The following is a 26,004-nucleotide window of genomic DNA, read 5'->3' on the forward strand; positions in this document are numbered from 1 at the left end:
ATTTCCCCGTGGCAGGAGCTGTTCTCCTGCTGGGGTCACCCCCGCGTCCTGCGCCCTGCGGGAGGGGTCCCCCTGCACCCCCATTTGGGAAGCTGATGTCTTACAGGGGCGCAGGGGAATCGCGCTCCCCGTTTATGGAAGATAAAGAGATCTGTTGATAGCACGAATGGTTTCCTTACACAAGTCTTGAGAGAGGGTGACAGATAGTGAAGTGGTGGGCTAATTGCTTCCAGATGCTCCCTCCCCTGGCCGGGACACCGGTGCCGTGTGTGTTCCTCCCTGCCAGCCTCGCCAAGCGCAGCCGAGGACTCAGCCAAAAGCTGGGGCCGGCCCGAGAGATCTCAAATGAGCCGAAATGAATCATGTCGGGGTGGCTCCGGGTCCCCCCGCGGCGCTGGCGGCCGGGGCATCGCCGCGCTTTGGTGGGAGCGGGGCGGCTGGCGGGCTGCAGCTGAGCCCCTGCCGGTTACATGAGCCCCCGAGCTGGGGCTTTCTGAAAAATGTCGAGCGCGGTGGGACTCGTGATGAAATGCAGAATTGGCAGCGCTCGCTCCATTGTGCTCCGCGGGCCGAGCTCCGAAGCAGCCTGCCCTCCTCTCCTCTCCTCTCCTTTCCTCCCGTGGCCCTGTGGCTCCCGCTGCCTCGGGCTGTTTGTGCCGCAGAGGCTGTGCTTTTTGGCATCCGGGCTTTCGTGCGCGGAGCATCGGCGCTAGCAGCAGTATTAATGATTATTTATTGGTTCTTAATGCCAAGTAACGTAAACAGCTGGCTAATGCAGTGCAAAGGTGCTGCTGCGGCGGGACGCGGGCTTATCTCCCAGCGCCGGGCTCGAAGCACTTCATGAATTACTCAAAGGAGGTGGCGTCGCCTCACGGATGGAGCCTTGTTTTGATAAACTTTCCTCAAGGTAGAGGTTCCGAAACTGCTTGGCTGCTGACCTCCCCGTTAATTACTGCCGTGCAGCACCGGGGCTGTCGGGTGAAAGGGAGGAGCGGGGCGCTGCTCGCAGCCTTCCCCCTCGCACGCCTGTCCCTGCGCATCCATCGGGCTCCGCTGCGCTCCTTCCCCCGCCTGGCAAAGAGCCTCCGTTCCTACGACCTGTTCTGAGGCTGTGGCTCTGACCTTGATTTACAGCGACAATTTGGTATCGATGCTGTTTTTTTTTCAGGCTAACTGGAATGAGGGTAAATGCAGCCTGATGATAAAGGTGCCGGGAAGAAGAGGGAGCAAAGTGGCTCGCCTGGCGGTGCCGGCTGATGGGCGCAGGTTCTGCGGCTCCGCAATTTCCCCTGCTTTTAGCCCCTTGACAAAGCTTGGTGGGAAAGAGAAAGGAAAATGTGAACGGAGAGAAATTTATGACTCCCGTGCTTTCTCTAGTGCTTCTGAAGGTGAGAGTCGAGTCACTTTGCCATGTACAAGCTCAGCAAGTCCAGACCGTCCCCAGAGAGTTTCTGAAGCCGTGCGGGGAGAAATAATGCTTGGGGTTAAAAATAGACACTTGACAATAGGAAGGAAGGACTGAAAAAGCTCCGCGCTAAGGGAAGTGGACAGGAGCTGGGTGAAAGGCATCTGGATTACGCTGAGCTGCTAGGGCTTGGCTTTAATGATTTCAGACTGGAATTAAAGCTCGTTTGCACTTGTCCTAACCAGAAGCAGGTTTTGCTCTTGGGTTTGGACGTCAATCAACCCGGGGGAGCTGCCCCTTTTTCTGAGGGTGTCCCAAAAGTTCCCTTTCCCTGCTGCTCCCCTGTCTCTGGTGGATGCTGCGCCCATCTCGCTGGGATGCGGTGCCTGGGGGGGCCTGGCCTGGGAGAAGAAAGAAGTTAATTAAACCCTAACGAAGGAGGGCAGGTGGGAAACAGCTTCCACTGCCAAGCAGCCGAGAAAAATCCAGCACTGGAGGAAAACGCTCCAGCTCCTCTGCGTTTTTAACCCCTCATCTGGAGGTGGGGAGACCTGAATCCTGCGCTGCCCACCCTGGGCACTTCATTGCGGGCTGGGAGCGTGCGGCCGTGCCGAGGGGAGGCGGAACGAGCGGCTCTGTGCAAGGTGCAGGGCTGCTGATTCCAACCCCGTTGCCCGGGGCTTTTGTTAAAGCTCATTAAAACCATCTGTGGCTGCCGGAGCCTGACCAGAAAGCCCGAGCGGTGACGGAGGCTGGGGCAGCTCGAGTCCCCCGGGATGGGGACACGGCCAGCGCCGTCCCCCCCGGGGCGGCCGCCAACAGCGGGCACCCTCGTGCCCCGCTCGGATGCTGGAGCACAACCAGCAGCGATTCCGGCTTCTGGCTTAGTTTAAAGCTTCATTCTTCCTGTCCTGTTTCTTTAACTTTGGCAGCTTTCTTGGCCTTCTCTGCGGCACGGGATGCCGCGAATGCTGCGCGAACAATAGAGCTCAGAGGTGGGGTGGGAGGGTGGAAGGAGATGAAAGGGGGAAAGTAAAATTGAAGCATGTCTGGAAGTGCATTTTGATGTAAATGGGACTTTTTGATGGACTTTGAGAGACACCAGCAGAAAGGGCACTGGCCCCCTTCAGCGTGCAGAGCTCCGGGGCTCTTTATGTGGTCAGGAAAGGGCACTTTTTGATCACCAAGGCGCTTTGTCGGGTGCACCTCCAATTACCCAATGTTCCTCCCGTCCTCATCGTTGCCCGTGTCCCAGCGAGCGGTGGCCCCACGTGCCCAGCGGGCGGGCAGAAATGGGATGGGGACGGTCACACTTTGCGGGGACAGACCTCCGGCCAGCGGTCACCTTCCCCCTCCTCCTCCTCCTCTTCTGCCTCCTGGCAGGGCTCTGGGAATGGGGCAGAATTTAAGGCTTGGTTTGGAGAAGTGTTTTTGCGAGAGAGGAAAGGCAAAAAAGGGGCTGGGTGCTGGGCAGAGCCCCCACATTCATCCTTGCCCACCGCTTCTTGAAGCCAACAGCTGGAGAGCCCCATCCTCTGAAGCTCAGTGGGGCAGCCAGGAGGGCACGGCTGCGTCCTGGCCGTGCTCCGAGCAGCCCCCACAAACCTGTCCCCGCTCCGGGGAGGGTTGGATTTGCAGCCCCCGTCGTCCTTTTGATCTCACCCAGTCCCAGCCCTTGTCCTTGGCACCGTCTCAGCAGCTCTCCAAGCGCTGGTGGAGATGTGGCATTGTCGTGACTCATTCTTCTTCCTTTCTGCTGCTTTTTTTTTTTTTTTGTTCTTCTCCCAACAGAGCATTTATGAAAAGGAAGCAGCAGATTGATCCAGTAAACCAGAGCAAAACAAATGCACGGCATTTATTGTGCAAAAGGCACCTCCATCCTGCTTGGCACAGCTTGTGGGGACCTGGGGGGGGGTCTGGGGGCGGTCTGTCTCCTCCTGTCACCTCTCCACGTGCTCGCCTGCCTCTGCCTGGCAGCCGCTAACCTTGCGAAGACGAGAGGAGGAGAAACGAGGACAGAGCTGCTCCCTGGGAGGGAGATTTGACAGGCAGGGGGGAGAGGAGCCGGGAAGGTCGGGCAGTTCTGGCGTGTGGCTGTGTTTGTGCTGTCTGCAGCGATCTCGACGGGAGAGGACCGCCCGTCACTTCTCGTCCCTGCTGCCGGAGCTGAGCGCCGGGCTCGTGGCTGTCCCCGCGTCGCCCCGCGGCTCGCCGCAGCCTCCCTGCTCCGGATTTTGTCCACGTGCGGTGTTTTCTTTCGGTGTGGAGCTTTCCAGTCCCATGGATTTGAAGCCTCACGGGCTGGGGTCTCTCCCCCCCGGTGGCTGCCTGCTCCCGGCTCGGGTCTGGCTCCGTTCTCCTGCCCTGCCCGCAGGACGCAGGCGCTGCCTTCACCTTCGGGAAGCTGTCGGCAGCCGGGAAATTTATTGCTGGCGTAAAAGCATCAAAAATGAAGCATTTGTAACAGCCGTTAAAAAGCGCGAGGCGGCTGCAGACAAACTTGTTTCTTCCTCTGACAAAGTTCTGAGTCAGTCCTTTAATCTCTAATCTAGGTTTATGGTCATCTTTATTGAAATGCTGGGCTCCGTGAGAAGCTGACATGTATGACCATCATAAAACAGGAGTTATGGGAGCCCGGAATTGCCTTGATGGTCCAAGTGTCTGCAGGAAGCGTTTTTAAAATCTGTAATCGGGATTTATTGGCCTTCATGGCTGAAACTGTCAGTAGAAAATAAAATAATCAGCCCAGGACATTTTTTTTTCGCCTTCTCTTTGGCGTTTGCCTCCCGCCCCACGTATCCTTACGTGACGGCGTGCCTGTGGCGGGGCCGGGCAGGACCCTGACGGCCCAGGCCACCCGTTTGCCACTGGTTTCAGCAGCGGTGAGGTCTGTGTGTGAGGCCAATGGTGCATTTTTCTACAAGACAACTAATTAATTTCAGAGCTCTGGGGGAAGGAGCGTGCAGCCAGCCCGTAGCTGCGCGTCCTGTCCTGGCAGGCCTCTCCGCATGGAGACTTCGGTGCCCTGAAGTTCCCTCCTGTGGAGGGTGTTGAATGTCTTTCTGGGGGAATTTTTCTTTTTTTTTGGGATTAGCTAACTGCACCCAATGCTTTCCCACTCTTCTCTTATCCCTGAGTCACTCCTGTGCTCTGGGGTTGTGGGCAGTGTTGCTCTCTCCAGTGCCTGGCATTTCCCCGTGTGTGCCGTGGGCGCAGGATCTGTCCCGTGCTCCTGGCATCCAGACGGAGAGCTCCGAGCATCTCCGAGCATTTTCTTCAGCTGACAAGATGCTCGGAGCCCTCCCTCTCGCCCGTCGTGCTATGCTAACCTTCCTCTCCTCCCTGCCTTTGGTGAGCAGCGATCTTCTGCTTGCTTCCCAGCAATGCAAACCGGGGGTGAAATCAGGATTCACCCCGAGCGCTGGGAAGCTCGGGTCCCTGGTGCCTCCAGCAGTGGCCCCGCGCTGCTGCTGGCTTGTGTTGGGTCGGTGCCGCGCTGCAGTCGGTGCCTCGGTGCAGCTGCCTTATCAGCTAAACGTGTAATTTCCTCGCGGAGCGATGTCAGGTTTGTCAAACAGAGCCATTCTTTGTAAGGAGGTGTGGGCTGCGATTAATTGGTGTGCGTACAAAACTATGCTAAGGGATTTATTTGAGACTGAAGCGTGCTTATAATTTTTTTTTTTTTCCCCGTTGAACGACTGCGGTGGAAGCTGATGATTTCTCTGAAGGCCTCAACTTGGCTCTGCCCTAAAAATTGGATCTGAGGCTCGGGAGCGCGGCGCGGCTGCCGGCGGAGGTCCGAAAGCCCCGCTGCGGCACGGCCGGGGCGCTGCCGAGGGTGCCAGCAGACGTCCCTGCTGCTGCTGCTGCTCCAGCAACCTCGGCTCGGCCCTTCCCGGCTGCGTGGCACCGAGCTGGAGAAAGCCACAAGCAAGTCGGAGCCTAACCCGCAACTAAAAATGACACCCGAAAGCGCCGAGTCCGGAAGCGGCCTGCGCAGGTTGTTAAGTGCCTGCTTCCCTTTGGTTTAACAAATATCTTCTTTCATGGAAAGCCTTTTTTTTTTTTCCCTTAAACTTTCTCATATTATCATCACCCTTAATCACGCAGGGTGACTTCTCAAAGCACTTTTTTAAATGCCAATTTTTACCCAGGTTTTAAAATTGAAATTCATTTTTTATCCAAAGGCAGGATATAAATGACTCTACTAAAATTAGATTAATCCTAATAAGAATGTCAGTTATCATTTCTGAATACATTAATTTTTTTTTGGAAATTTTACATGCCTCTTTAGCTATAATTGCCGGTGTAATTTCTTACATAGACATAGTCTGTCCTCACGGTTGACAGAAATACTTAATGCAATGTCGACACCGCAGTAAGTTCTAAATTAGTGCGTCGCAGACATTGCAGGCGTTTTGAACTTTCTCCTTAATAAGTTAAAAAAAAAAAAGGAGAGACCTCAAGTGCAAAACATGAGTAAAATGCACTCGGAGAGCGGGGCTGAAGGAGGCAGAGGCCGGGTGGTGGTGGGTCAGGGATGGTTGGGTCGGTCCCTGGGTGGACGCGGCTGCAGCCCCTGCTTCGAGCATCGCCGTGCACCCCAACGGGCTGAGACAACACCGGCCAAAAAATCCTCGCCCAGGTCTTTCTGGCGCTAGCCATCTAGGCGTCTGGTCTGCAAAAACTGGTTATTCCTGGTGTGTGTGTGACCTCTTCATTTGCGAGAGGATGGAGAGGCGCTGCAGGGCGTGCGGGCTGGCGCTGGGTGACTGCAGCGATGCGAAGCCTCCGCGTGTCGGGGCGGGTGGGTTCGGGAGTCTTGGTCAGTGTGCAGGGAGTGTGCATCTTCCGAGGGCCCTGAGATATCCCCAGCGTTGTGTTGTGGCCGTGCCACGTGCCAGGGGGACAGCGGGTGACACTGCTGTGCCCGGCGTGGGCAGCGTCCCCGTGCACACAGCGTTGCGCCCTGCTGCAGTAACACAGAGGAGAGGGTTCTGCTCCCCATTAAATGCACCGAGCACCACGTGCGAGGCTCTGCCTCCAGCGTGGCAGGGGAAGGGCTCTCGGCATCGGCACGGTGGCACGGTGGGGACGTGTCCCCAGCTTGGTGGCACGGCGCGTGGTGGGGAGGGGACCGCGGGCGGGAGTGCCGTAAGTAGCGGGATGCTGGGGCGAGGCCCCGGGGAATCGCATCTGGCAGCGAAACTGTGGGGGAGGAAGTGGTCGGGGGGAATTCTGGTCTCTCCTGCGGCATCTTGTCAGCTCGCTCGCTGCACGTGGGTGGCAAGTTGGAGGGGTTTTGTCTCTGGGGTGGGGATTGTGCACGCTCCCCGTCCGCAGGCTCTGCTGCTGGCAATTGGAAACTGCTGGCGCGGGAGTGGCGCGGGGGAGCGGGGACAGCCGGTGGGCTCGCGGTGTCCTGGGGTGGCTCTGCCCCGCTCCTCCTCCTCCTCTTTGTCCTCACCAGGTTCATTTTCAGGTTCAAAACGAGCAAACAGGAGGTGCCAGCCCCAGGCGGGCTGCTCGGGCTGGGGAATGCTGGCGGGCCGGGGCGGTAGGAGAAGCTGTGCTTCCAGGACACAGGCAATTTCTGTCTCCCTGCCCTCTCCCCTAAAAGCAAATAGCAGAAGGCTCTGCCAAAGAGGACTGCTGGCTTTTAACTCCTGTGCTATTTGCCTAGCGCTGCAGAGGAAAGGCCAGCCAGGGGGCTGAGGCGTACGGTCCTCCCCAGTGCCTGGCGTAACCCCGCTGCTGGCAGGGCAGGCTGCTCTCGGGACACAAGCTGACCCCGATGGGTGCCCAACACCCGAACTGCTGGGGTTTTGTAGGAGTCAACGCTTGGACTAGCCTGAGACCAGCAGCCCCGTTTCCCTCCTGCACTCACAAATCCTGCCTTGAAGACAGACGAGCCGGCCCGCAGCGTGACCGGGTGTTGGGGCAGGAGCAAGTGCGCGGAGCTCCTAATGACACGTCTGGGAGCCGAGCTTTGTGGCGGTGGCCTCCCTGAAGAGAGGCTTGCTGCTGGGCTGGGGAGAGCTTTCTTTAGCGTGCTGCTAAAAGGCTCTTTCGATGAGACGCTGCTTTGCTGGAGGAGTTCTTGGAGAGGTGCAGGTCTTGGCACCGTGCTGCTGCAAAGGGAACAATTGGGAGACTCCCGGAGAGGTTGGGGTTGGAAGGGACCTCAACGATGGCACGGGCAGGGACATCTCTACACCAGGCTGCTGGTCTCCGTGCTTGCTCTGTGTCTGCTGTGGAGCTGGAAGCTCTTTGTGTGCTCTCCCAGCTGCAATCCCTGCGGTCTCACGAGCCACAGTGCACCCTGAGCGCACCCAGGCTGGGTGCAGGGGGCTCTGCGCCCACCCAGCAGCTCTGCTCCGTGTCCCTGAGGGGCGAAACCTTCGGGTCTGGCAGCGTCTGCGACACCTGAGACAGCAACGCGCTTTCTTGTTCCTCTCTCGCTTCTCATATTCCCAAAAGGAGGTTGTACATTTTATTAAAGTTCAGCCGTACGTGTATCCAGCCTAAAAATAAAAGCGAGTACGAGCCAGATCTCTTTCAGCAAGGGGCGAGGTTTAAACCTGACACTGCCGCGCTGTGCCGCCTGCGAGCGGCGCTTGGAAGGGGTTTTGGGGAGAAAAGGGCATTTTTCCTCCCTGCTGAGCAACTGTAGGGAGCGCGGCCCGAGGTGGAGGCTGGCTTTCTGCTTTCTTGTGGAACTGGCTCACCGGTCCCCGGTGATCTCCTACATTTTGTGTGCATGAGGACAAGGGGGAGGGGGGGGAAACGAGTCTTTTGAGCTCTTATGACTCATCTTCAGCTTTTTCTCCTAGACCCGTCCAAAACAGCCTGTGGTGTGGGGTTGAAAGTCCTGTACAGCCAAGTATAGCGTGAAGATTACAGGGCTGACTCAGAGGGTAGGAATACGGTGTGACCTGGTTACCGGGGCAGTCATTACATGGCTGGAGTGGACAGTCGTGGTGGTTGCTGTATGCGTGCATTTCGCTGTAATGGGGTGGTTAAGAAAGTCTGCAGAAGTCAGAAGACGGCCTCCAGTCGAGCAAGTTCCCGGTAATGACACGAGGCCTCGCAGAGACGGTGATTTACGGCTGCCTGGGAAGATGGTGCTTCCAGACTTAGCCCAAATTACAAAACTCGTTTCGCCACCCCTGGGAGTCAGGAGATCAAAAGGAGCGGGCGTGAGTCACGCCGCAGCCGCAGGAGGGGAGCCCCGGCCGCGGCGCTGGCCCTGCCCGGCCGGCTGGCAGCCGCCACCCCAGGGGCCGCCGGAGCCTGCGCGACCTGTCGGAGCGGGGCACGGCACCCCTAATTGCGCTGCGGGTAACCGGTCCTGGGGTTTTCTCCTCCCCGTGCCCAGTTCCTAATGTCGGGATTCATCTCTTGGAACCGCAGCGGTGCTTACCCAAGGCAAGCCGAGCCCCAGCTGGCCCAGGGACTGGGGTCGGCACATGGGGCACGGGGAGCTGAGTCGCCTGGGGGGCCCTCCCGCACCCATCGGGTCTGCGGAGTGGGGATGTGCTGAGCTTTCTCCCTGCAGGACCCGTGTGTGGGGAGGTGGTTGTTGGCCTGACCTGGTTTTGGGGGTTCCCACAGCTGGGACCGGGCAGGTTTTGGGGTGCAGCAGTCACCGGGGCGCAGCGTGCGCCTGCTGGAGCCCCCGCGTGCTGGTGATGCAGATGATGGCTTCCCTGCACCGCGGGGCCTAACCACAGCTGTAACTTCATCTCTTCCCGTCTTTGCTTTCACTTCTTAATTTTTGAGGCTGACTTTGCAGTTCAGCAGGCAGGAGGGGCTCTCCAGGAGGTGCCAGGGTTGGAGCCGGGCCTTGGACCCAGCGAGCGGTGCCGTCCCCTCGGCTGAGCCCCTGTGCGGGGTCCGGGCGGAGGGCTGCAGGGCGGAGGGCTGCAGCACGCCTCCTTTCTGCTCTGGGGCCGCATCTGCATTACAATGCGCGGGGCTTGGCGGGGAGGTCTCGCTCTCGGCTTCCTTGGGCACAGGAGCGCTGCTGCCGGCTTCCCTTCCAAGTGGGCGCGCAGCCGCCGCGGTGTGCCATGCCAAAGTAATTCTTTGCTTTGGAACCGGGAGGCGAAATCTCCTCCGTCTCATTTCGGAGGGGTCAGGGAAGAAGTGGGAACCCCGCTGGTCGGACCTTGTTCCCTTTTAACCTGTCTCTCCCTCTCCCCCTGGCCTCCAGATGAATGGAGCGGGAGCGGGGCTGCAGCCAGAGCACGGGCACGGGCGTTCCTGGGCCTCCCCCAAACCAAAGCAAAACAGAAAAACAAATGGAGCCGAGTGGGGAACCTGAGCTGCTTCCAGCAGATCATTTCATGTCTGCAGCATCCAGGCCTTGGGTTTTGGGTCCGTGCCGCTTCGGAGGAATTCTAGCTTTAGAAATTCCTGGTGGTGAGCGGGGCTTGGCTGCGGGACGTTTTTCCTGGCCGGGGTCCTGCAAGAAGAGCCCGGGCTCTTTGGGGGGCAGGAAGCCCCCTCGCCGACCAGGTGGTCTCGCTGCGCTCTGGGGCGACGTCAGGAGAGCCTCTGCACGCCCTGCCCTTCCTGCTCGCCTCTCCCCTCGCCCTCTCTGTTTTTGGGAGGGTGCCTGTGCGTGCCTCCGGAGAGCTGGTCCCCGGGGTGGATGCATGCAGATGTTGACCTCGGTAGGCCTGGCGAAGCTCAAACGAGGGCGTAGGGCTGCAGGGAGCAGCAGAAGGGGAGCGCTCGCTCCTCCGCGCCTCGCCGGGCTGGGGCCCCGCGGCCAGAGCCTGCGCCTCATTGTCTCACTTTTCTCTCCATTCCTACGCCAATTAAAGAGCCGTGTTGCCATTCATGGCCCTTATGGTTTTGTTCAGTTGTCTGTCAGCTCTTGTCAAGCCCTGTTCCCTTCCCCTCCCCCATTTTAAAAAACAAAACCCCTTACAAACCCCGCTTTGAATCGCATCTTACCTCATGCGCAGTGTGGGGCCCCATTGATGGCGGCGGCGCGGGAGATGCCGGCCGCGGAGGCAGGGAGACCGCTCCCCACGCCGCCTTTGTGGGCCGCCGCCGCCGGCCCCCTCCCCGCGGCCTGACAGCATTAATTAGATAGCTCGGCTTGTCTTCATTTCTCTGAGGGGAGGCGCGGGACGTTGCCACTCGAGGGAGGGAAACGCAGCCGCCCGCATTTATTTATTTATTTGGCGGTATTTTGGCCAGCTCCTGGGCAATGCCGCTTATTGTCCTGGGGGAATAAGGAGTTTGCAGGAGTGGCTCTGCGTGCGGGGCAGGGCTGGGCGCCCAGGCAGCGTGCTGTCCCTCGTCCTGCCCTGCCAGCACCTGCGACCCCCCCAAAGCGGGGTCCGGGGCCCGCGGTCCCCCCGGAGCCGCTGCCACCGCTCGCGGAGAGCGCTGCAGGTGGCAGCAGCAGCCCGCGCGAGTGGCCTGGCCCCAATTAAATCTCCTCCAAACTGCCTCAATTACCGTCTGGTTTTTAATTTTCCTCGCGGGGTTGGGTAAATAGCATTTGTTGAGGTGGCTTGGGTGCACGGGGCGCTGCGCGGAGCTGGGAGCAAGGAGCCTCGGCGGGCTGCTCACTTCAGCGCCTGGCCCTGGTGAGGGCTGTGCGCCTTCCTCCTCTTCCTCCTCCTCCTCAGCCTCATCCCCCCCATGATGTGTGGCCCACGTGTGGCTTGCCCATGGCCGGGGACATCGCTCGCAGCCATTGCATGGAGGCAGCATGGCGTTAGAGGCGTGAGCTGTAAATAAGCTGCTTCGGAGCGATGCCTTTGTGCAGGCCAGAGCTGGGAGGCGGCTGCGTGGCGTAACGGCGGCTCTGCGACTCCTCGGAGCAGCGTGCACGTGGCCAGCGCTGCCTCAGCCGCATCCATCCTGCCTCGTGGCCTCGCTGGAAATCCGGTGGGGGCACCAGAAGAGCACCTGGTTTGCACTGAAAGAGCGACTGCATGCAGATGAGGAAAACCCAAAGAGACAATAAAAACCCAAAGACCCCCCAGCTCTAAGGGACGGGATCATGCAGCCTGGTGGCGTGTCTGTGGGCACCAACAACCTGCAGCCTGGACCGCCAACCTGCTTTCTGCAGCATCCTCGTACCAAAAACCCCTGGAGCCCTCTGCTGCTCTCCTGGCGCTGCTGGTGGCAAGCGTGGTGCGACCTGGAGCCTCGAGTGCTTGCGGACTGGGAGAGTGGAGGCAGATCTAAGCGTGGGTAGGGAAGCCTGCTCGGGGGGAAAGAGCGAGCCCGAGGCTGTGGGAATTGTCCTTTTTGCCTGGTGACCTCTGCGAGCTGCTCCTGAACCGGGCTTCCTCTGCCGGGTCTTCTGGTGTGGTGATAACAAAAGGAACATGGCTGGATGTCGGAGGGACCGTGTTGTTGCCTGGCGGATGGCTGTCCTGGACGAAGAGCATCTCCTCTGATGGAAACGGGCTCTCTGCTCTTCGTCCCCTTGATAGTCGAGCACAGCCCCCGGCCCCGCTCACGTTTGGTGATCAGCATCTCAGTGGCCACCACGCACCTTGTGCCCAAAGCTGCTGCTGGTTTTGTTTCTTACAAGGCTGCTGTCACGGCCACTTGCCGAGGCGTGAGGAACGCCCGTCGCGCTCAAATTGAGGTGGACGGGCGGCTTGTTTGGGCGCCTTGTACCTGCCACTTGCAATCACACTCCCTGGAGCTGCCGGGCGAGGATGCGGCCGTGGAGGCCAGCCTGGAGCGAGGCCTCCGTGCCTCTCGGGACGGGGCTGAGCCCCCCCGATGGCCGTGGGTGGCGGAGAGGAGCGCTCCCCCCCCGGCCTTCCCGTCACAGCCTCCGCCCGGGGAGCCTCGGGTGTCCTCCTCGTGTTTTTCCCCTTGCAGCTGGTGTTTACTGGCCCGCTGCTTACATTTTAGCTCGGGTTTGGTAATAAACCCCGATCAGTCATCGGCGCAGAACTTTGCGGGGGATTACATATGCTGGAGAAATGTTTACTTCAGTGGGTTTCAGTTCATGGGAGGAAACGGTGCTCCTGGGGGGGGGGACTATGGCCCCTCAGCAGCCGAGCTGTGGCTGTGGGATGTTGTAGGGCCATGGGTTGCTGGTGCCGGGGGACACGTCCCCCACAGAAGGGTCCCGAGGGGCCTCGCATCTCCGCTCCCTTCTGTGTCCCTCCGGTGTCCCCTCCGGGGCCGATTTTGTGTCCCGTGCCCCTTCCCCAGGCGTGCCCCCCGTTACCGCGGGGGGGTTTGGGGGAGCGGCGGCGCTACAAAATGGCAGCCGCCTGGGGGGGGGGGTTGCCATGGCGACCCGTTTCTGCCTCACTGATGCGTCGTGTAAATCCGTTTAGAAACGAGAAGGGCCTTTTGTCTTTGGGAGGGTTGAATGGGCCTCATTAAACCTGAAACAGGGGAAAAAAGGGCCTTAAAGTGTGTCTGGGAGGGGGACGGGTCGAGTGGGGAGCGGGGGGGCTGCTCGTGGTGGTGTGGAGAGGAGGAGGCAGGGCTGTGGGATGAGGGCTGCCCTTCCCGGGGGCTGCTGGCACCCCGGCTTCGTGTTTAAGTCAAAAAAGCACGGATTCTGCTCATGCTGCCCCAGCTGATGCTGAAAGCGGGCGAGGGGCCTCCAGCCGGGGGGCAGCGGGGCGCTGGGGGGCACCAGGACGTGGCCACCCCCTGCCCCCACGCCGCTAACGAGGTGGAATCCCTCGTTAATTCAGCTGCTCTGCTGGGGGGCGGGCAGGGAGCCAGCATTGTGTTTATCATTAAAGGTATTAGGAATGATCCTGAGAATTACGGACCGGGGTGCATTGCTACAGAGCCGGATAAATTGCTGGAAGGAGCCGGCCGGGGAGATTAGCCGGCCACTTAACGCGGGGGGGTAGCCACCAGCCGGCCCTCCTTGGTCGTGGCGATGGGGCCGAACCGCTGGGTGATCCCTTTGCTGAATCCTGGTGGTGTGAAATGGCCCCCGGGAGCCCCCCAGCTGGGGGCTGGGGCTCCCCAAGGATTTGGGGTGGCTGGAGCAGGGGCAGGAGCTCGCCGTGCCGTGCCGTGCCTTCACCAGCGGGGGATGCAGGACTTGCAGAGGCCGTGTGGGATGGCATTTGGACCATGTTGGGGGCATGAACGATGGGCAAAACTGAGCCAGGCAGAGGTGCCGGGGTGCACAGCTCCTCCTTCGAGCCGCCGAGGCCGAAGGCACAAGCACGCCGCCAGATCGCCGCGTCCCGCTCCCCTCGCCGGGCGGATGCAGCAGAAATAGAAGAGGTCTGCAGAAGGGCAGTGGAAATAATTATACAGAGATTAGCAGGAATAAAAAGATCGAAGGCTCTTCTTAAAGGAGACTAATAATAGAAGAGCACATGAAAGAAGTGGGATCTGAAAGCGCGGGGATGGGGAATGGCGTGCTCCTATTTACCCTTTCTTGCAGCGACGAGCAACTCGACTGCACGAATGGGAAGGCGACAGACACAGATGGGAGGTAGAGGAGGGCCGGGTACCGCTTCATTCAAGTTGTAATTAACTTCCTTCCACAGGATATCTTTGTTCCCGAGAATTTAACAGGAGTCAAAAGGAAGGGATCGGACTGTAATAACACTAGGCGTTGGAAAAGAAAGTTGTAAGAGCCCTCCTGCTTCAGTGCATGAACTCTGGTGATGGCGGGGAGGAACCTGATTTTCTTGGTGCTCCAGCACGGTGCTGCCGCTCTGGGATGGATGTGGGCACTGGGCTGGGCTGTGTCTGCTCTGAGGATGCTGTTCTACCACAGCAGGGATGGTGTGAAGGTGCTCTGGTGGTCCCAGAGCTTGCTCCTGACCCCTTGGTTCATCTGGCTTGCTGAAAATAAGGCTTCAGCCTGTGGTTGGGCACCTGCACAGCTCTCCCAGATTCCGTACGCTGCACTAATGCTTTTCAGAAGTTTTTTCATGGGTTTTCCAGCGTTTTTACTGGGTCGTTTCAGCTTTCAGAGCTGCTGGCTGTTCCCCTGTTTGATCTCGTTTCCCAGCTCCCGCGAGCTGTGGGGACCTGCAGGAGCTGGGGCACGCCAAATGGCAGCGAGTGCCCAACGCCGCTCAGCTGGGCGCTTCTGGCAGCTCTTAAATTCGTTCTTGGAGACTCAATGGAAGGAAGGCAACTCCAAAACATGCTCTTCTACTGTGGTCTTCAAGTCCTGAAAGCCTGGACGAATCTGGAGCTCTTGTGTACCAGTATCTGCCCCCTGTAAATGGGTGCTTGCTGTCCTCTGCTCGCCGTGCATCGCTCTGCCAGGCCTCCTAAGCCTTCCTGCAGCCTCGGCTGCTAAAAGTAGATGTCCTCCTTGTAAGATGCTTATTTCTGGGTTTCTTTGAAGAAAACAGCATTTAGCATATGTCATCTTCTATGTATGTCAGAATTAATGCTTTAGAGTATCTTATCCAGCGAGGGGGTTGTTGTTCGGTGTTGTTCTGTTTTCTGCAAAGCCAGAGATAAAGTGAAAGGTGCGTTTTGTTCTTCAGACACAGGGAAACGTGATGCCTGCCCAGAGGTTTTGTACTTCTCAGGATTCAAGGAGCGCCTGGGCTGGGAGATGGGTTGCTTGAAAGTGTGTTAACCCATTCTTTAAAAAAAAAAAAAAAACAAAACACAACACATGTTCAAGCAATTTACCAGTCATGTTTGCCCTAAGGAAGTACTGCCTAACCACTGGCGTGTTTCTGGAGGTGCCAGATGCCCTATCTGCGGAGCACTGGGGTTTGCAGGTGGTGTTTTGACCACGTTAGCCAGTCCACTTTCAAACGTGACCTGGCCTGCTAGCCCGTGCGTGCCCATGGGAAGAAGAAAAGACAGCAATGTGTGCACGTGCAGAGAGGAGGAGCGAGGTGCTGTGCCCAGCATGACTCCTGAGCCTGCTCGGGTCAAGCATCCGTGCTTTTCCTCCTTGTCCCCTTGTTCCTGGGCTGGCTGATGTGGCTGGTGTGACTCGTGGTCTTGCAGGTGCCCCCCCAGCCTCCCGCGGGGCTGCTTCTCCTTGAGGCTGAGGTTTGAGCGTCTCAGCTGCTGGTGGAGGTGTCCTCCCTTGGTGGGAGCGTGGCAGGGATGCCCCCTCCTGCCCATCACCATGCTGGCACAGGCTGGGGCTGGATGCTGTGGATCAGAGGGGGAGGAGGCAGCAGGCCCCTTCCTTCGCTTGGGGAAGATGCTGGGGCTGCAAAACTCTCGCTTGGGCGGTGAAACAAAGGTCGCTGAAATCCCCCCAGGTAGCCCAGCGGCATATTTTGAGGGATTATCCCTTATCAGCCCAGTCGTCTTCCTCTCCTGTTAAATCTCCTCTGTGATACCAGGGTGGCTGCACCTGACACCAGACACTCCGAGGTGGGGAGCGCATCACCTGTGTCACTGCTTCGGGTCCCGCTTGTCACTCCTGTGTCACTCCATGGGGTCCCACCGAAGCTTTTTGGAGCCCAAGCCCCTGCACAGTGAGGGGGTAGCCCTGGGAAAGCCTGGGCTGGAAGCCACGGGCTTCCAGTGGACTTGCCCCCTGGGGGGACTTGCCCATGGGCTTGCCCCTTGGATTCCAACTGCAGGGGGGCTGGGGGCTCCCCCAGTGACCCCTGAGCCCCTGGCCGGGGCCGGGGGGGCAGCCCCTTGGTTGGGTTTCTCTGCTCAGGCATCTCCGGCTCGCGGAGGCTGGCTGCCAACAGAGCTCCCCTTGTTTACCCAACTCGGAGGAATCGGTTTACAAGGCTCACAAATACCCTTTTCACCTTTCCCATCAGAAAACACCTCCCGAAACAATGAGGAAATTGGACGCTGCCACCTGATAGCTCCCAAGGAACCTGCAGGGCCAGGAATTTGCGGGGCCGCGGGGCCGGCCGGTGCGTGGGGCCACCTCGCCGGGATGCTCCTCGGCGGCACGGGGACCCTGAACCCGGCGGGGCTGCGGGTGGCAGCTCCAGGTGCCCCCCAAATCACCCCGGGGGCCTTCCCGTCGTGAGCCTGCTGGTAACAGCTCCGTTCCAGCACGTGCCTGCAGCACCGTAACATTATTTTTATTTTTTCCAACTGGAATGGCTGCAGTTAATCCTTCCCACCTTTGACACCAAAAGCAAAGATGCTGGGATGTTTTTTGAGCTCTTAACCGGCGATGGTACAAACGGTGAATGAACCAAAGCAGAAATGTGCTCCTCCTCCCGGGGGGGGGCACAGGGGGGGCAGCGGGGAAGAGGAGCCCTGCGGTGGGCAGGCGGCGTGCTCCCCGGGGAGGTGCCTGCTGGCAGGTACAGATGGAGCTGAGCTCCAGTCGGCTGCGTGGCCTGCTGCCCGGTCACAGCAGCGCTGCACTCGGGGGTGACAAAGTCCTTCAACCGTCTCCTGCGGCTGCGAGGCTCCATCTCATGAAGCACTTGAGATTTCCAGATAAAAAGGAGGCCCAGCTGAGCGGAGCACGCTTCCCGATTCGCATCGGCTTGAAGTGCCTGCCTCTGGTTTTGTAGCGACTTGGACGGCTTCAGCCTTTAGACTTGGGAGGTCCTTGGGGAAGACACGTCTTGGCATGTGTGGCAGCCCGGGCTTCTCCTGCCTCGCAAAACTTTTCCTTCCTCTGCTGCGTGCCTGGCATCTGTGGTGGCATGGGCAGACCTCGCTGCAGGACAGGAGCCGTGTGTGCTCCCCTTGGCCCTGGCTCAAGAGCATCCCTGCGAGGCGCCGGGAGAGGAGAGGGGGCACAGGGTGGCCGGGCAGCTCAGCACTGCTCCCCCAAAGCCATCGTGCCATGGTTTGCTTGGAAGAGCCACGAGGGCCGGGGGCTTTGGGAGGCTGGGGGTGTCGGGGAGGGTGCTGCGTGCGTCTGGCCAGGGCTGCCCACTGAAGACCAGCATGGGTGTGCTCGCTGTCGCATTTGCAGGAGCAGGAGCAAGCGATGGGCTGCTGGGCTTGCCCATTTGCAGTTTCCATGGCTTGGCTGGGGAACGCCGGTGCCAGCACGCACGGTGCAGGATTAGCCCCCAGAGGGACACCGCGTGCTCTCTGCTGGGGCATCCCCCTGTGTGCACCCCCTGCCAGCCTTGCTCTGCTTGCAGGAGCCGTGCTGTGCCATGCCATGCCGTGCCGTGCCAGGCTGCCTGCCCTGGCCAGCTGCGTGCTGCCCGCTCCATCCCCGCTCCTGCAGTGCTGGTGCGGGTGGCCGCAGGGTCCCCGGAGCTGGCTCGCGCTGGCTGGAGCCGTCTGAGGCTGGGATGTAAGTAGGTTATTGCTGAGAGCAACAGCCATCCTCCTTCTCAGTGCTTCGCCAGTCTGCCGTATCCTAATTTAAGTTGTCTAATACACTGCATGTCTCGAAGAGCATCCCAGAGTGCTTTATTATGCAGATGTCAGTCACAGTTTCGTCGTTAAGGTCGAATTGAATTTGATTTCCCCCCACACCTTAGAGCAAGGAAATCAGGCTCTGTCTGTGTGATGAATGCGGCAGATCCTCCCCAAAATTACAGCGAGTGCTCTCAGGGCTCAGCGAGTTTCCCTTTTAATTTAAAAGTAATCTGCTCATTCCTCCCAGTTAGCCTGAGTTTGGAGATGTGTCCTTGTAAAGACAAGTCCCCGTGTGCCAAGGGGCTAAGCCCGGCTGGGCCCTCATGAAGTAAAATCTCTCAAATGCAAAACTTGGTGTAATAACGTGCAGAGGCGACTCCTCAGCCGGTTTGGATGCCTCTCCCTCTGCGGTTTTTGTGATGAATGTTGCTTTTCACCTCCTCTGTTGCACTTTCCTGGAGAACTGGGCTCTCACCTAATGGGAGCCATTTTCAGTCTTCCCTGGAACGGCTGTCACCGGCCGTGGCTTGTGACGAAAAAAAAAGAAAATAGGGGGAAAAAATCGTGATGTGGAGCTAAGAGTTCAAAGCACAACGAGGGAGGTGTCGGGAAGGCAGTTTCGGGGGTTTCTTGTCATGGCTAATGCTGACCAGCCTCGTAGCTTGGAAACAGCCCTGCTCCTAGAGAAGGGAGGGAGCGCACTAAGGGGGAAATGGAGGAGAAAAAATCAGGGAAATGGAAGGACAAAGGGCAAAACGTGCACGCGCGCAGGAATGCTGCTGGCAGGAAGCGGCAGGCGGAGGGTGCGCGGTGTCTGAGCGGCGGTGGGCCGTGATGCAAAGCAGATACAAAGCAGATCCCTCCCGGCCTCCCCGGGGAGCTGCGGGGATTGCTGCGGCCCCGGGGCGTGCGAGAGCCCCCGGGCTCCGTGGCCACTGCGGCCGGCAGCTGGTTCGTGCTCGATTCTCACGTAGGAAGTCTGGAAAGCCTTGCGAGGCTGATCCCCGGGCAGAAGCTCTGCGCTGCTGAAGCTGAGGCTGAGCGTCGATGTAGGAAAATGGGTTTATGGCTTTGTCCTCAAAACAAATACAGCGCGCGCGGGCCTCGTTGCCGAGTTCTGGGAGATGAGGGAATGCCAACAGGACACCGTGCCTGGATGTTCTCAGCCTCATTCCCTCGATGCCTTTATCACCTCTGCCCTCCCTGCATCGCTCCAGCCCTGCCGTGCTTGAAAAGCAGTGGACCTGCCGTGAGTGCGGGTGGATGGCACGTGGGTGCTGCAGTTGCCCCGCTGGCCCAGGGGCTGTGATCGGCCCTCCTGGTGTGGAGATGGGAGGCGGATAGGAGCCCTCTGCTCTCACTCGGGAGTTGCGAGACATCTGCTCGACTCGTTTGTGGCTTCCTGTTTGGCATCTTTGGGGCAGGAGGGAGCTGGCAGAGGCTGAAGGAGGGAATTTGAGTCACTCGGGAGCCCTTTGCCAGAAAACGTCTGACTCAGCCCAACTGCGGAGAAATGAATGTGGGATCCAGCTGCCTCTTAGGGTGGGAACCTGTGAGTGAGCATGCAAGTGTTTACTTGCGTTGCATGTCTGTGGCCTCGCGGAGGGTGGGGATGGTGAGCAAGGGGAGGGAGGGGCAGGGGCTTCTTTGCATCTTTGACTAAACGTCTCCGGGGATTGCATCAGGGCGCAGGCAGTGGGTGGGGGAAGCCTTTATCGCGTGTGAGGCTTTGGAAGCGCGCTGCTGGCCGGGGGCCAGCTGACCTACTTGGTAGCTCACCTGCCGGCAGCCGGGGCTGCAGCGGCGCCGCCTGCGCTCGACCTTCCCGGCGGCAGCGGGGCCTCGCAGGGGTTGAGGTCCCTGCTCTGGTTTGGGGCTGCTGCAGGAGAGCCCGGTTCCAGGAGCTGTAATTGCTTCCTGCAAGCTTACACCTCTGCTGGAGCCGCTGTGCTGCCGGGGTTGGGATGGTCCCGGTTGTCCCCATGTCTGGTGCCATGGCAGTTCTCCTGCTGCTGGTGGAGAACCTCGGCTCCTCGGTCTGAGCCGGAGCTCCCCTGATGGGCAGGAGGGATGGGGCGAGTAGCACCCCGTGATGCAGCCCCCCAGGGCTGGGGGCAGCGTGGACAGAAGGTGCCTGTGGAGAGGTGCTGGCGATGCGTGGCTCTCCTGGCTGCCCTACAGCCCAAACCCGGCCTGGGAGCCCTCGCTGAGGGCACCGGGGTGTGTGTGGGCTTGGGCTCCTGGCTCCTCCTGCCTTCTCCGAGCCCGGCCGGCGTGGAAAGGTGCCGGAGCTCACACGGTGAGAGGCCTGGAGCCTGGGCTGCTCGTGCTCTGGTTTCAGCTCCCTGGCTTCTTGCTGCGACTTGCACAGGAGCCACGGAGCAGGTTGGTCCTGTACGCCTGAGCCTGCTCCCCGCTGCCTGCAGCCTCAGCCTGCAGCTGACGCTGGGAGGAGGCAGCCCCGTGGCTCCGGCCCCGCTGCCACGGGAGGGGGCTAGGCAGGGGCTGGCAGCGCAGGGGAGGCCGTGGACGTGCAGCCCGTCGGAGCACGTGCTCTGCTCTGCACCGTGCCCAAATTGCACGAGGGAGTTGCAGCGGAGATAGATAGCTCTGCAGGAACATCCATTCCCACGTTATCTTCCATCAGGAGCGCATTGTGTTGCCTACATCAAAGTGGACGCTCTGCTGCTTCCCTCCGAGTTGCCCTAATCCTCTACTTCACCGTGAAAAGAAAAAAAAAAAAAAATAAATCAGAGTATTGCTCTGCAATAACGAAATCTGAATGTTAATTATCAGCACATTACCTTCCCTCCCTTCCCTGCACAATGCCCTGCCTTCCAGCCCCAAATAGCTTTCCTCCCTCCTCGCTCCTCTCCACCCGGTCCTCCCACGCTCCTGGGCACGCCGTTGAGCTGTGGCAACCGCCGGGTGGGTAGAAGTTGTCCTGCGAGATGCTTCCTTCCCTGCCATGTAAGGACAGGAATTCCTCCGTAACCGGGGCGTGGAAGGGATCCCTCCCCGCGCCCCGTCCTGACGGCTGCTCCCGTGCCTAATTGCCTGCTGTCCCTAATTACCTGCTGTCCCGCAGGAAGCTCGCTGCCTGGCCCTGGGGCACGGGCGCATGGGCAGAGCCGTGGTGTCTGCGCTAGGAAGGGCAGCGGTGGGGTGGCTCCGCTCCCTCTCCGGCCACGCTGCTCACTGGTGTGTGCTGGTGCCATACTGGGAGGGCTCGGGAGGAGCCCCTGGTTCTGGTGGCTGATGTGCTGGCTCTTTGCGCAGCGCTGGTGAAGGAGGAGGAGAACTTGGTGACAAATAAAAAGGCGTTTTGCGGGGGGAGAACAGCTGAGTTCATGGCTGAAATATAATTTGTGGGGGAGCAGGGCTGTGCGCGGGGTGGAACGCCCGGGCACGAGTGTCGCTAACGTCTCGCCCTCTCCTCTCCTTGCAGGTTCATGACTGGGAAGGGACTGGTCATCTACCCGGAGATCGGGGACAAACTGGACATTATCTGCCCCAAGGCGGAGCCGTCCAAGCCTTACGAGTACTACAAGCTGTACCTGGTGAAGAAGGACCAGGCCGATGCCTGCAGCACCGTCATGGACCCCAACGTGCTGGTGACGTGCAACCGGCCCGAGCAGGAGATCCGCTTCACCATCAAGTTCCAGGAGTTCAGCCCCAACTACATGGGCCTGGAGTTCAAGCGGCAGCAGGATTACTTCATCACATGTGAGTCGCCGCGCTCTTCCTCGCCGCCGGCCGGACCCCGCGCCGCAGGCTGGGGGCTGCGGGGGCCTGGACAGTGTCGCCAGGCGCTGCTTTGGGACTTGGCTCCTGCTCAGAGCTGACACGCACGGAAAATATTTCCCGCTGGATGGGAGAAGGGGAGGAATGCGCTGCAGGCCGAGGGGTCCCGGCCCTTATCTGGCCGCCGCGCAGCGCCAGGAGCGGGAGTGGTCCCTGTGGAGGGGGTGAGACCTGCCCGCAGCCGAGTGGGTTTGTGTCTGGAGTGGTTTTACAGCTGGAGCTTGGTGCTGTGGGGCCGGAGGTGCTGTGGGGCCGCTCTCATAGTGCTGCCCCGGAGCTGGGATGCTCTTGGTGTAAAATCAGGGATCGGGAGCGATAGTGCCAAATGCTACCAGCTCGGCCGTCCTCGCTGACCGCCGTGGGAAGCAGCCTGGAGAGATGCTCCCAGAGCTTCTTGCGGTCGAAATGGCTGTCAGCACGCGGGCCGGGTGCTGCTGTTTCTCTGTACAACTGGGAATTGTAGGAGGAAGGAGGCTGGATTGTCCCTGAGCCCATGGTGCACACAGGGTGCGTCCACGGGTGCCGGCCGGGACATCTCCATCCTCCCTCGTGGCCGTGGGGTTGGTGCTGGGGCCGGGCGCTGCCTGCCAGCTCCCTGCCAGCTTTGCCCCGTGTCGTGCTGTTTCTGCTCGGCGTGTGTGAGCAGCAGGGAAGGGGCACGGTGTGGCTCTGCTGTCCCCTGCCTGCTCTCTGTCCCACGCCGCAGGCTCGCCAGCAAGTGGCCCGGTGCAGGGGTCAGCCGGCCGCGTGGGGGGCAAGCACCGAAATGTGTGGGCTGGTGCACTGGGGTCACCAAACCCGGTGTTTTTAGCCTCAGATCTTCACCGTTGGAAGGGGCGGTGAGGATCCTGCAGGCAGCCGCTGTCTCGGGGCTGAGGGGCAGGGGGTGCTTGGCTGTGGGGCAGCGCGAGGCTGCCAGCCTGGGTGCTCCCTCGTGAGCCCCGTCTGGTGTTGGAGACGGCTTTCTTTCCACTGCAGCACAATCTGAGCGTGCCTGGTGCTGAGGAAGCAGCCAAATGGGCTCCTGCAGGTCAGGTTTCAGCCCGCCCTTGGATCCGTGGCGCACACGTTGCTCAGCTCCAAGGCTGGGCTTGAGCATGGGGTGGTGGAAAAGGGGCTGCAGCAGCTCCTAACCAAAACGTCCCTTCTGCTCATCTGCTCCCAGCGCCGTGTAGCAGGGGATCCCCATCTTTGCTGCTTTTGGGGTAGAGGCAGGGATGCCAACAGCCGCCCTGTGCCCCATTCCCCCGGGGTCCCCCCTGTGCTGCCAGCTCGCCCCCTGCCCAGCTCCCGCTGCCTCTCTCAGGTCTCCACGGTCTCGTCCTGCTCTCTGCAAGTGGCCGGGGCTGGCTGCAGCCCGGTGGCTCTGTGCTCGGGAAGGTCAGCCCCTCCTGCAGCCCCACCAGCTCAGCAAGGCTTAGCTCAGCTGCGAGCTTTCCCTGCAGCAGGCAGAGGAGAAGAGGAGGGAGAGGGGCTCAAGGCGCCGCCACAGATCTGCCTTTTGGATTTAGGGCAAATGTCTTGAAGTGCTCGGGCAGCGGCTGCTCGGCACGCAGGGTCAGCAGCCCTCCGGGACAAACACGTGAGCCAGAACAAAATCAGGAGCCTCAGAAAGCCCCGGGGAGGAGAAGAGCACGGGTTTCCTCTTTGCCACCCCATGGGATAAGCCCATAGGTGCCGGCGGAGGGCAGGGCCGGGTGGGCAGAGGCTTTGCCAGGCTCTGCCTTCCCCAGGAGCAGCTTTCCAAATCCTACCAAAGCTGCTGCTCGGCTTCCTCAGCTGCCCGGGGCTCTCGGTGCTGTTTCCACCAGCAGTCCCTCCCCTTGCAGAGGGAGAAAGCTGGAACTGCGTTCCCGATTCCGCCACCAGAAACCCCACACAGGCAGATTTTCTCTCTATTCATAACAAAATCCAGTTCCCACTCCAAGCCCGGGGCATCTCCCCGTGGTCCGCCACAAAACCCAGCTCACCCTCCGTGTCCCGGTGCCCAGGTGCCGTCCCCGTCCCCCCGCGGGCTCCCCCCGGCCCCGCTGCCCCCGGCGGTGCCCCCTGCCCGCCGCTGCTCTGCCCCCGTCTCGCTCCGTTTCTGACTTTAATTTCTCTTGACTGCTCCGCGCTTTGAAGCGAGCCTCGGCGGCACTGGGACCGGGCGGCCGCTGTGCGCTGAACTTTGGCCCCTGGGTGGGCCGGGGATGCTCCTGTGATCTGCCCGTAGCCTCTGCCCGGCAGCCCCAGGAACCCTTTCTGCCAAGAAAGAAAATAGCCAAAAAAACAAAGTCAAAAGTCTCCCGAGCAGACCACCCACGTGTTGTCTTTTTTTTTTTTTCTTTTTTTTTTTTTGTTATTCCCCTCTCCCCAAGCTCGCCCGGACACACAAAAGGTTTTTTTTTTTTTTTTTTTCTTCCTTTTCTTTCGCCGGCGGCCCTAAGCCGGGGGGGAAGCGGCGCGGCGGCGGCCGGGAGCGGGCGGCCGCGGCTCGGTGCCGTCCCCAGCCCCGCTGAGAGAGCCCGCGGCTGCCGCACGGCCCCGTCCCAGCTCATTCAGGGCCGCCCCCCCCGCTCCCCCGCCATCACGTTGGATATGCCAAGCCTCGTTTAGGGCCACTTTTATCACCGAGGGACACTCAGCCCTCGGCTTAGGCTGCTTGAGCGATGAAAAAGGCTTTTGAAAGCGAACGTAACCTCTCCCCATCCCTGGAATCCTCGCACCGAGCCCCTCAGTGCCAGCTGGAGGCTTTCATTAAAAGCATCTTTTCTCCTGCGGCTGGACAGGGGAAGGTGATTCCTCTTCCTAAGCCTTTTCATAAAGAAAAAGATGCGGGAGCTCCTGGCTGCACGGCCGTGCCGCAGACAAAGGCTCGGTGGGGCTGCTGCCGGCTGCTGGGGCTGCGGCGGGGCGTGGGGAGGAGGAGAGCTGGCACTTGGGGAGCGGGGCGCTTTGCTCCTCTGTTTGCTCCGTGGATGACGGAGGTTCAGGGCAATCCTTGGTTTCATGAGTGTCTTTTGGTGTCTTTTGGTGTCTCCCTGGCTGCCGTGGGTGTCTGCTCGGTGCTGGGAGGATGGGGAAGGGGAGCGGGTTCTCCGCCGGGCGGTTCCTGCGTTGCCGTATGGGAAGGTGAACGCAGCGGGAAGGAGCTCTTGCTTTTTGCCCCCTCGCAGTGCCCATTTGGGGCTTTCTCTGCGAGGCACGAGGCCAAGCCCGTGGGCAGGCTGCTGGGAAGGCAGAGGAGGACTCTCGGGGGGCTCTGCTGTGTGGCAGCGACTCCTGCTCGCCTGCAGGCCACCTGCTGCGGGGTCCCAGAGCCTGTCCGTAACCTCACCGCTCCTCAGCCTTAACTTTTCCCAGTTTCCTGTGGTTTGCTCTGCTTCCGCCGCGTCCTTGTCCCACGCGAATCGCCTTCCTCCCCCTCCCTGGTGGCTGCGCTCTCGGGATGCTTGTGGGCAGCTCCGGCTTCCCCGTCCCCGAGCCAGCCGTACAGGTTTAGCTCTCCTCGCCTCCCTCCGGAATTCTCTCCAGCTCTTAATTGCGCTTGCTGCTATTCTTTGAACCTGCTCCAGTTCTGCTATCTCTGGGAATCAGGTGCCTAGATGGAGAGATGTGCAGCCAGCTGTCCTGGCGGCTCCGGGGCAGGAGCCCTGGCCGCAGCCCAGCAGTGCCCCAGCAGCCGCCGGTGCCTGGCAGGGGGATGCCTCGGATGCCGAGTGCCTTCAGCCCGGCGCTTACCATACCCTTGGGCACATCGATTTGTTCTCTGCCATTGCCATGGTTGTGTTTTGGTGGGGACACTGCTCCAGAAGAGCCAAGTCCCTCCATTCCCGCTCAGTCCCTGCTGGCACACGGGGCGGGCAGCGCCCAGCACCGCCTGGGTTCCAGGAGGCACCTCTTGGGGACCCCGTGGGGACCTCGGCACGCTCATAGTGCCCGACCTGTCCCCATCACCAACAGGGGAAAGCAACTCAAAACTAGCCTTCCTTCTCCTCCCGTTCATTTGCAGAAAATGCTAAAGCAGAGGCGAGGCCGCGGCAGCCACTCGCCCCACAAAGCTCACGCGTTTCCTGTTGATTGTGCGTCGTTAAGCCCTTCAATCCATTTTTGATGTCATAATGTTCGTAATCCAATCTAACAGTTTTTGGCAGCGGGATTCAGAGAGCCCAGATACATGACGCCGACGGTTCCTTTAAACCCCTTGTCTTGCATTTCTGTTTTTAGATGCAATTAGGCCCAACCTGGCAAGAGCTATTGTTGCACGCCATCGCTGCCTCTGCGATGCGGGTTTCATCCCTGGCCCTTTCTTCCTCAGCATTTTTCTATTCCTATTTTAGTTGGAATTTTAATGCGGAGAAGGGGGTCACCTGTGTACTGCCAAGTGCCAGACTCCTCTTATCTTTCCTTTTTTCCTTTTTTTTTTTCCCTTTTTTCTCTTTTCTTTTTTTTTTATTTTCCTTTTTTTTTTTTGTTTTGATTTCCTGTTTTTTTTTTTACATTTATTTTTTTTTTTTCTTTTCTTTTTTTATTTTTTTTTTTTT

The 26,004-nt window shown here is 59.7% G+C and overlaps 1 protein-coding gene across 2 annotated transcripts in view; it reads left to right on the forward strand.

The window, feature by feature from the left end:
• EFNB1 (ephrin B1) overlaps positions 1-26,004 on the forward strand; it is a 52,373-nt gene that overhangs the window by 12,215 nt on the left and 14,154 nt on the right. Inside the window, exons 1-2 of one of the 2 annotated variants that reach the window (XM_032196218.1) lie at positions 1,320-1,388; positions 21,123-21,400. In XM_032196218.1, coding sequence (XP_032052109.1) covers positions 21,127-21,400 — 274 coding nt within the window. In that variant the 5' untranslated portion in view covers positions 1,320-1,388; positions 21,123-21,126. Of the gene's footprint in view, positions 1-1,319; positions 1,389-21,122; positions 21,401-26,004 lie in introns of those variants that run through there. The other variant, XM_032196217.1, reaches the window with a different exon arrangement.

This window comes from Aythya fuligula, chromosome 13 (genome assembly GCF_009819795.1).
Source record: "Aythya fuligula isolate bAytFul2 chromosome 13, bAytFul2.pri, whole genome shotgun sequence".
Lineage (NCBI taxonomy): Eukaryota > Metazoa > Chordata > Aves > Anseriformes > Anatidae > Aythya > Aythya fuligula.